We start from the raw sequence: 10,484 nt of genomic DNA on the forward strand, positions 1-10,484 counted from the left end.
TGAAAGGACTTAAGGAAAAAAGATGGAGGCCCCCTATGGATGAGTGTTTATTCACTCAGGATAGGCGCGTGGGTTAATGACAGGAAAGGTAATGCCAGAGATTAGACTAGGAGGGCACCAACAATCCCAGAGGTCAGCCTGGAGAAGGAAACTGTAGGCACAGACTGAACAGTGTCTGGGGGGTCCCTTAAGCCCAGGCTCCACCGCTGTGTGCAAGCAGATGGACCCCAGAGCTAAACTCGGGTGGGAGTGGGGGCTGCCTCTTAGGGCTGAGGGCAAAGCAACCCCTAAGGTCAAGGTCAAAGTCCTCCCTTTCCTAGACATTCCTAGACCTGTATCATGAGTTATCTCTGTCTGCTGGACCTGGCTTGTGTATTTCTGAAGATGAGAAATCATTTAAAATCATCTATGGCCGGGGCACCTGCGTGGCTCAGTGGGTTAAGCCTCTGCTTTTGGCTCAGGTCATGATCTCAGGGTCCTGAGATTGAGCCCCGAATTGGACTCTCTGCTCAGCAGGGAGCCTGCTTCCCCCTCTCTCTCTGCCTGCCTCTCTGCCTACTTGTGATCTCTCTGTCAAATAAATAAATAAATAAAATCTAAAAAAAAATCATGTATGGCCGTTGTAGGAAAATTGATAAAAAGAGGTCAGCTAAGAACATTTTCTCCTAATGCTCCCTCCTCTTTGTTGTCTCCCCCTCCTCCTCCATTTCCTCCTCCATCAATCCCCATGCCTACCCAAAACTATGTTCTTGCCCCTAGCTCTGAGAGCCTCCACCAGCAGGAAAGTGTGGGATAGAGGGATGATGCATCATCATTGAAATAGTTTTCAATGTTTGCTGCCCCTGGCACTGGGGGCTGGGGAGGCCAGGCTGGAATGGGCATTACACAGATTGCTGGGGGGAGTGAAGGGTCACAGAGAGGCAGGAAGCTTAGGCTTGGCCCAGTCCCCTGTTGGGGCATGAATGAAAGTCCCCAGAGGAGACTTGAGCTCCCCTCCCCGCCCCAGTGAGCTTCAGCCCATTCCATAATCCACCCTCCAAAAGCTCCTTTACACCAGAACTCTTGGTTTCCCCTGACCTTCAGTAACAGAAATGTGAAAGAAAATGTACAAGACAAAAGTGTATAAAGAATTGCCAGTCTCAGTTGGTAGAGCATGCAAAACTTGATCTCTGGGTCATGAGTACAGGCCTCACATTGGGTGTAGAGATTATTAAAAAAAAAAATTGTCAGTGTATATATGGGGCATTTACTGTATGCCAGGGTAGTGCTAGATACCTTACACACATGATCTCATTTAATCCTACAAAAAACCTTATGAGGGATCAGAACTGTTATCACCCCTATTTTATGGGGGAAAGGAGGAGCCCGAGATGGACTGAGCAACTTGCTCCCAGTCACACAACTTTCAAGCTGGACTCTGGACTCTTCTGGGAGACCAGAAGAGAAAGGAGGGTTGAGAACGAAAGTAGAGCCAAGGAAAAAGCTTGAGGAAAAGAAAGATGGAAACACCTGTTGTGCTGTGGGGATTTCTGGGCAGAAAATGAATCAAGTGGAGTTTCGGGAAATTGTACAGCTGGTTGTGAGAGCCTTTCGAGCCAGATGCGAGCTCTCCTGCTGCATGTGTCGCGAATTCTCAGCAGAAGCAGGCTTCACAGCAGCCCTGCTGTATTCGGGTGACATTTTGGAGATAAATAATTCAGATTATGGACCCAAAGTTCCCTACTTGGCTACGCTTCTGGGTAAGTGAGCCCCAGACCTAAGCCAAGGGTGCCCCCCCAGGATGCAAGAGCTCAGGAGTTGAGAAGGAAACTGAGGTTCGCTTAGAGCACCCCCTGTAACTCCTAGTGACACTATAACCCATATCTTGGTAGAAATTGCTCCTGTACTCAATGTGTCAGACAGATACTCAGTGTTACATGTACATCAGAAAGACATGGCGTTATAGTACATAGCAGTACGTGAGCAACCCTTATTTGGAGAAAGTCTAGGAAATGCCCTTGGAAGGAGAGATTGCAGGCTGAAAACCCAGCCTCCAAGGATACCCAATGTCTTCAAATTTGGTAGGGGAGGGGGATGATATTGCTGATATGATTCAACTAGTTTCATGCAAGGGAGGAAAACTTTCCCTCTACCCTCTTAGGTTCATGTTTGGGGGGTCTGTAAATTAAACTGACAAAAAACAGATTGGCGGGGCATCTGGGCGACTCAGTCAGTTAAGCATCTGCCTTTGGCTCAGGGTCCTTGGATGTAACTCCACATCAGGCTCCTTGCTCAGTGGGGAGCCTGCTTCTCCTTCTGCCTCTCCCACTAATCATTCTCTGTCTCTCTCTCTCAAGTGAACAAATAAAATCATAAAAAAAAAAAAAAAACAGGTTGGCAAGAGAAAAGACAGGTTTGGGTTTTTTTTTTTTTAAAGATTTATTTATTTGTGAGACAGAGGGAGAGGGAGCAGAGGGAGGGGCAGAGGGAGACAAGCAGACTCCCTGCCAAGTGGGTAGCCTGGTGTGGGGCTTGATCCCAAGACCCCAAGATTATGACCTGAACTGAAATCAAGAGTTGGATGTTTAACCAACTGAGACAGTCAGGTGCCCCAAGACAGGGTTTTTTTGTTTTTTCCTAAAGATTTTATTTATTTATTTGACAGAGAGACAGTGAGAGGAAACACAAGCAAGAGGAGTGGGAGAGGGAGAAGGAGGCCTCCTGCTGAGCAGAGAGCCCAATGCAGGGCTCCATCCCAGGACCCTGGGACCATGACCTGAGCTGACGCCTAACCAACTGAGCCACCCAGGCACTGCACCCCCCCCAGACAGATTTTTATTCACATACATATGTGGGAGGAATTTACAGAAAAAGGTGACTCAATGGGGCAGTTAGAATCTGGGACATATATACCATCTTAATTGGAGAAGAGGAATGGGAGAAGGACACTTTGGAAAATGGCTTCTTAATAGGGGAAGGGTTGGGAAGAAAGGGCACTTAGGGGAAAGTGAATTACTTTTAAAAAAGATAAATGGGCCCTTAGGAGAGTAGATGATAGATATGATAGTTTTTTTTTTCAAAGATTTTATTTATTTGACAGAGAGAGAGAGATCACAAGTAGGCAGAGAGGCAGGCAGAGAGGGGGTGAGGGGAAGCAGGCTCCCTGCTCAGCAGAGAGCCTGATGTGGGGCTTGATCACAGGACCCTGAGATCATGACCTGAGCCAAAAGCAGAGGCTTAACCCACTAGCCACCCAGGCACCTATATGATAGCTTTGTGACAATGTCTATTTAGGTGTGGTGCTGACTTCTCCAGTGGTAAGACTCCAGAGATAGGAGTCAATCTTTCCTGGTTGCAAGAAACCTCCCCAGAAGGAAATTTATGAGTTGAGTTCTTTTGGGAGGCTCTGTTTTTAGGCAGATAAGGGGCTTCAGAAAAAAAGCTTATTCTCAAATGCTTTCAGCTTAAAATAGTTGCACTGTTCAGTGGAAGTGAAATATGAGCTTCATATGTAATTTAAAATTTTCTAATGCCCATATTTTAAAAATGGAACCAATTTTGATAGTATATTTTATTTATTTTTTAAAAATTCTTTATTTAAGTTCAATTTAGTTAACATACACTGTACTATTAGTTTCAGAGGCAGAATTTAGTGATTCATCTATTACTTATAACACTCAGTGCTCATTATATCAGGAGTCTTCCCTAAAGCCCATCACTCACAGTTAATCCATTCCCTCCAGCAGCCCTCAGTGTGTTTCTTATAGTTAAGAGTCTCTTGGGGCACCTGGGGGGCTCAGTGGGTTAAGCCTCTGCCTTCGGCTCAGGTCATGATCTCAGGGTCCTGGGATCGAGCCCCGAATCGGGCTCTCTGCTCCGTGGGGAGCCAGCTTCCCCTCCCTCTCTGCCTGCCTCTCTGCCCGCTTGTGATCTCTCTCTGTCAAATAAATAAATAAAACCTTAAAAAAAAAAGAATCTCTATGGTTTGTGTTCCTCTCTGTTTTCATCTTATTTTATTTTTCCTTCCCTTCCCCTATGTTCATCTGTTTTGTTTCTTAAATTCCACATGTGAGTGAAATCATATGGTATTTGTCTTTCTCCAATGGACATATTTTGCTTAGTATAATACCCTCTAGTTCCATCCACATCATTGCAAATGGCAAGATTTCATTCCTTTTGATGGCTGAGAAATATTCCATTATATATATATACATATATATATATATATATATATATATACACACACATATATATATATATTCCATTTTACACACACACACACACACACACACACACATCTTCATCCATTCATCTGTCGTTAGACATCTAGGCTCTTTCTCTGTTTTGGCTATTGGACATTGTTTTTATAAACATGAGGTGCATGTGCCCCTTCAAATCACTATGTTTTTAACCTGGTAGTGCAATTGCTGGGTTGTAGGATAATATTTTAAATTATAACTCAATCAAAAATAATATTTCAACATGTAAAATATTTGAGATATTTGCATTCTTTTTTTGGTAATGGGACTTCCAAACTCAGTTTGTATTTTACACTTATCCCAGTTCAGGTGAGCCATACCTCAAGGGCTCAGCGTGTGGGTAATTGATACTATATTAGACAGCATATGTCTACTACACTGTCCAGCATTAGGAATCTTTTATGGATTCAAGCCTGCAAATGCCCCTGCTTGCTTATATAGCTGAATTTCTAGCAGATCTAGAGAAAAAAGTTACAGCAAGATGGGGAGCTCCTGGGATTAGGATATTAAGATAAGGTATGTCAATTGCAAGGCTACAACCCACAGGACATCTTTTTTTTTATGGAGAGAGTGTGCATGCGGGGGTGGGGGTGTGGGGTGGGGAGGGGGCAGAGGGAGAGGAGACAAAATCTTAAGCAGGCTCCATGTTGAGCTCAGAGGCTGACATGGGGCTCCATCTCACAACCTTCAGATCACAACCTGAGCCAAAATCAAGAGGCAGACACTGAACTGACTGAACCACCCAGGCATCCCTCCCGCCATCAGAGGACATCTTTGTGGGAATTAGACAATGAAGACTCCTCTGGGCTCCAGGCTTGATGAGAGGAAGGTGCTTTTGAACAATAACAACAGGACAACAAATGCTCCCTTTCTCCCAGCAGTCTTGTATTAGTGCAGAAAAACAAGAACCACTCCAAAGAGTTCAAGTAGAAAGGATTTAATACTTTATTAAAGGAACAGGGGGTTGGGATCTTTGCCTTTTGCTTCCCACAGAGCCCAACTTCCCACTCATCCTGGGAAATGAGGGACATTTCCCTTGAGTCCTTCACAGTCTGTAACACAGTGGTGGACACTATGGTCATTCGGATGTGTGAAGAAGCAAATGAATACAGATTCCACCCAGGGCTGAATGTGGGCACCCAACCCTGTCTCGGGCCTGAGACCCCTACTGGGTTACGGTACTGAAAGCTACTCTGGGACACCTGGGTGGCTCAGCCCATTTAGTGTCTGCCTTTAGCTCAAGTCATCATTCCAGGGTCCTGGGATCGAATCCTGCATGGGGTTTCTTGCTCAGTGGAGAGACTGCTTCTCCCTCTGCCCCTCCCTCGTCATTCCTTCTCTCTCTCTTTTGCAAAAATAAATAAAATCTTTAAAAAAAAAAAGCTATTCTGGTTGAGCCCTCACTTAGGCATGACAGACACTTACTTGGGTCCCCAACAGCCATTGCCCACCTTGCTTGCTCACTGAACCCCGGTGCTGTTGGGGCAGTACTGTGGCCAGCCCTAGGAGAGGGATCATATAGTCCAAGCCAGTCATGGTGATCCCATACCCTCTGCCCAGCACTTGCTTTGCCATCTTCCCTTGGGGCCAGAGGTGGTCATGTGACCCAGTTGGAGACATTCCGATAAGGAGAGGTCAGCCTGGAGGCTTTTGGGCGAGATAAGAAGGCCTGCTAAGAGAAACACTCTGACTTCACCCCTCTGTACACCCATCCTCTACTCTATGCTTCCTAACTTTGAATATGGGGGGAGAACGTGACGTTAGGAGCTGTCGGAAAGGCACCTGCCAGTTGAGAGGAGGTTCGAGAACAGCAGGGCAGCCAGCATCCAAACAGATGCCTCACTTCTACCTCCAGACATCTGGATGTGTGCGAAATTTGTGTCCCTAGCCATTTAAGCCATAATGACATAGAGTTTTTGTTCCCTTCAGGTAAATCTAGTTCTGCCTCAGAAACCTAATTCATTAACATGAGCTACAAAATCCTGAGGCTGGGAGAACATCTCAATTTTAATTAGTTTGTTTTCTTCTTCTTCTGGGATTTTTAATATTTTATTTATTTATTTGACAGAGACACAGCGAGAGAGGGAACACAAGCAGGGCGAGTAGGAGAGGGAGGCTCCCAGCAGAGCAGGGAGCCTGATGTAGGGCTCAATCCCAGGACCCTGGGATCATGACCTGAGCTGATGGCACTTAATGACTGAGCCACCCAGCTGCCCCTTACTCTCTTACTTCTTTGTGTGAATCTTCTCTCCTGCATCCCCATTGAGGGTCTGTGAATTTCCACTTGCACAGCTCAGTGACGGGGACCTCAGTACTGCCTAAGGCAACCCAGGCTTGGTGGCTCTAGGGGCTATAACATTTTTTGAACCAAACCCAAGGGGCGCCTGGGTGACTCAGTAGGTTAAAGCCTCTGCCTTCGACTCAGGTCATGATCTCGGGGTCCTGATATTGGGCCCCAAGTAGGGCTCTCTGCTCAGTGGGGAGTCTGCTTCCCTTCCTCTCTCTCTCCCTGCCTCTCTGCCTACTTGTCATCTCTGTCTGTCAAATGAATAAATAAAATCTTTTTAAAAAAGCACCCAAATTCCCTACAATTCCACTCATTTGTCTTAGTATGAGTAATTGAGAAAGAACCAGGAATTGTAGAAAGGGTAGGGGGATGAAGTTTGATGGATGTAGTGTCAACTTTTTTGAATTATGTGACATTGAGAAAGTTACTGAACCTCTCTGAACATTAGTTAATCTAGACAGTCAATAAATTCTCCCTCCTGGATCATTGTGAGAATTTGCTAGCACAGAGTCAGCCCTCAGCCATTGTTAGTGGTCTGAGCCCCTAACACATGCTTTGTGTCAGCTTGGGAATTGGGCCCAGAACGGAGGTATGAACCCAGGACAAGGACTGGGAAGTTTTGATGCAGGGCAGGAATATGGGCCATTCTAACTCCCCACTAGAAGTGTGTGCATGTGTGTGTGCGCACATGAACCTGTCTGAGAACTTGAGGGCCAAGGAGGGCATCCCAGGGAGGTGTAATTGGGCCCCAGAGGGAGAGATTCCCAGTGTGGCTGCTTCACAACCTTGTCTCCAGGCTGTCCAGCCTCTCCCCACCTGGTCCCAGACCCATCTGTCCTTCGCCTGACCTGACACCTGCCTTGATGTGACGTCAAGGAAGACACTGATTCAGCAAGAACATTCAGGAGCCTGGGGAAGGTTGCAGGAAGAGCTTTAATTGCTGAGAATCCAATCAGAAAAGGGAGGTGCTGGTCAAGGGGGCGTGGGAGGACAGCCAGGGAGAGGTGGTCGGGAGGAGCATCCTTCAGGGGTTTTACTCCCTGGAGCCGCCAGCATCGAGGCAGATGCCGAAGTTGGTATTGGTGATGGAGCCCACGATGGTCTTGTCCACCTCACAGGTCAGGCCCCGCTCACAGGGACACTTGTAGTATACCCCATAAAGCGTCTGCAAAGACACAGAGCCAGTAAAGTCACAGGCTGGTGGGGGGCTCCTTTGGGCATAGCCTGCCCACCGGGGCCTGACCCTGAGAACACCAGGCCCGCGTCCCTTTTCAATCTGTCTCCTCCCGACTGCGACGCCAGGGGGCGCTGTGGGCCCGGAGGACCCAGGTTCTGGGTCCCACTCAACCTCGTTTGCGCTTACTAGCTAATCTCCCTGGGGTAGACTCTATTTACCCATGCGCGAAATGGGCATGACAAATCCCCGCCCGCACCCACCTCACTGGTCAGTTGTGAGGATCAAAAGAGTTGAGCGGATGGGAAAGTGCTCTGAAGCCTGTTGACCTCCCCCTCTTAATCGTAGCATTCAGTGTCCGGGCTCCCCCTCCCCCCTCCCTGATCCTACCCCCAAGCCAGAGGGCCCTCCTCCTCTGAGCTGTCCCCCTTCCCGCCGGCACCTACCTTGGCAGAGCACTCGCTGTTCTCGCTGGCCTTGGGCGCGCAGCGGGCCAGGCTCAGCCCGGTGTCCCGGTGGCAGCACTTGCTCTTGCACTGGACGCTGTTCAGGCAGAGCTCGCCGTCTTCCTGCCGGGCGGGGCAGTGGGGGCGGAGTTAGCCCGGGGCCCCTCCCCCCGCCTTTGTCCCTCCTCTGCCCCACCCCTTACGCCACGACCCTCTACCGCGGACATTGCCTCCCACGAGTGTAGAGGAAGCCGTGTAGGGGGTGGCGGCCCGTCCGTTCCCCCTCCGCCCCGAGTCGTGGGAGAAGCGGGCAGGGTCGTGGCTGCGAAACGGGACACGGGTTCTAGTTAGTACCCGTGGCACTGCCAGCTCCCTGGGTAATCCTGGGCAAGTCACGCTCTGCCTCAGTGTTCCCTTGGAATGTGCACAAGTGACCCAGAACAGGATCTCCAGACCCTGGATCCCGCCTTCCCCTGAGGAGTCTATGGAGGTGGAGGACCACTTCCTTGGAAAACTCCCCGCTCCCTGGACAAACTTTTACCTACAACCTCAGGCGGATCCTGGCCCCTCCCAGGCACCCAAGCCCCTGCATTAAGAACCTTTGGGTAGGGACGCCTGGTTGGCTCAGTTGTTAAGTGTCTGCCTTCTGCTCGGGTCATGATCCCAGGGTCGTCGCATCCAGTTCCGCATCGAGTCCCGCATCGGGCTCCCTGCTCAGCAGGAAGCCTGATTCTCCCTCTCCCACTCCCCCTGCTTGTGTTCCCTCTCCTATCTCTCTGTCAAATAAATAAAATCTTTAAAAAAAGAAAGAAAGAGAGAAAGAAAGAGAGGAGGAAAGAAAGAAAGAAAGAAAAAGAAAGAAAGAAAGAAAGAAGAAAGAAAGAAAGAAAGAAGGAAAGAAAGAAAGAAAAGAAAAGAACCCTTGGGTACAGAGGAGGCAAGGGGCAGTGGGAGAGCAGGGCTCTGGGGCCATCAGCCAGGGCTCCCCCATCCCTGCTCAATGCTTTCCAGCGGCATGACCTCAAGCAGGTGGCTTCACCTTTCTCTACAACTGCTTTCCATCTGCAAACGGGTTTGATGCTAATAGTAGTAATCTTTTTTTAAAATATTTTATTTATTTATTTGACAGACAGAGAGCACAAGTAGGCAGAGAGGCAGGCAGAGAGGGCGGGGGAGGCAGGCTTCCTGCTGAGCAGAGAGCCCTATGTGGGGCTCGATCCCAGGACCCTGAGACCACGACCTGAGCCGAAGGCAGAGGCTTTAACCCACTGAGCCACCCAGGCGCCCCTAATAGTAGTAATCTTGCGTGCTTAGTATGAGAGCCAAATGGTAAACGTTCCTGAGGCCTTTGAAACAGTGTGTGTCACTCAAGGTCAGAAGCCACAGTCACTGGGGAAGCTTTTTAAACTTTAGCTGGACCTTCTGAGCCAGAGTTTCCAGCACAGGGACCTAGGGTTTTTTTTTGTTTTTTGTTTTTTTAAGATTTTATTTATTTATTTGACAGAGAGGCAGTGAGAGAAAGAACACAAGCAGGGGGAATGGGAGAGGGAGAAGCAGACTTCCTGCAGATCAGGGAGCTGATGCGGGGCTCGATCCCAGGATTCTGGGATCGAGACCTGAGCCGAAGGCAGACGCTTAACCACTGAGCCACCAGGCACCCCAGGGCTCTGGATTTTTATAAAGCTCCCTCAGCCGGTCCAACCACTGCTCTGAGCATGCTCCCTGCTGATCAGCTTAGTCTGAGCCGCCCACCCCACAACCACCACCGCAGGGGGAAAGAGGCACAGGGTAGACCTGGGCAGTAAAGGGAGAGATGCCTCGCCTCTAGGGATCCAGGCAGCCCCGGGGTGGAGACATTAGAGGTAAAGATCTAAATTTTAAAAATCCCCATCTGGATCTTCAGATGACTCCTCCCCCGACAGCCCTCTTACCAGATTGATAATGATGCCCCTAGGGTCAGGAACTGCATAGACCACTGCAAGGGCCACGAGCAGAAGGACAAGGATCTTCTCCATGATGAACGGGCACAGCTGGGACAAGTGGCAGCTGGCAGGTCAGGTGGCAGAAGATAGCCCGCTAGGGTTGCAGAGCTATAAAAGGGGCTCTGTCCACATGTGACCCACCTTCCCCGACCCACGGGGCTTGACGTGAACAGAGGCCCAGCTGTGGCCAATCTGCTGGGGGGAGGGTCCTGATAAAGCCACTGGGCGGCACTGGGCACCTTTTGTGTGTGTGTGTGTGTGGTGATGCTGCATCATGGTTGGGTACAAATCATTTCTGGAACACTCTTACTTGTACAAGTTATAAACTGGGCAAGTTTTCTGTTCTGAGTCTCAATC

The 10,484-nt window shown here is 48.9% G+C and overlaps 1 protein-coding gene across 1 annotated transcript; it reads right to left on the reverse strand.

Moving 5' to 3' along the window:
- Positions 1-7,439: 7,439 nt before the first annotated feature.
- CLPS (colipase) lies at positions 7,440-10,250 on the reverse strand. Its single transcript, XM_047734038.1, has 3 exons — positions 10,077-10,250; positions 8,146-8,268; positions 7,440-7,690 (listed from the first exon to the last, which is right to left on the reverse strand). The coding sequence occupies exons 1-3, from the start codon at positions 10,158-10,160 to the stop codon at positions 7,559-7,561; spliced, it is 339 nt and encodes a 112-aa protein (XP_047589994.1). The 5' UTR covers positions 10,161-10,250; the 3' UTR covers positions 7,440-7,558.
- Positions 10,251-10,484: the final 234 nt, after the last annotated feature.

Source organism: Lutra lutra, chromosome 6, assembly GCF_902655055.1.
Source record: "Lutra lutra chromosome 6, mLutLut1.2, whole genome shotgun sequence".
Classification (NCBI taxonomy): Eukaryota; Metazoa; Chordata; class Mammalia; order Carnivora; family Mustelidae; genus Lutra; species Lutra lutra.

Excerpts from the sequence above, each read along its gene's own strand:
- CLPS (XM_047734038.1), bottom strand. The coding sequence starts at position 10,160 with ATGGAGAAGATCCTTGTCCTTCTGCTCGTGGCCCTTGCAGTGGTCTAT. Across the intron at positions 8,269-10,076 it reads GGGGCATCATTATCAATCTG|GAAGACGGCGAGCTCTGCCT; the intron begins GTAAGAGGGCTG and ends CCCGCCCGGCAG. Across the intron at positions 7,691-8,145 it reads ACAGCGAGTGCTCTGCCAAG|ACGCTTTATGGGGTATACTA; the intron begins GTAGGTGCCGGC and ends GTGTCTTTGCAG.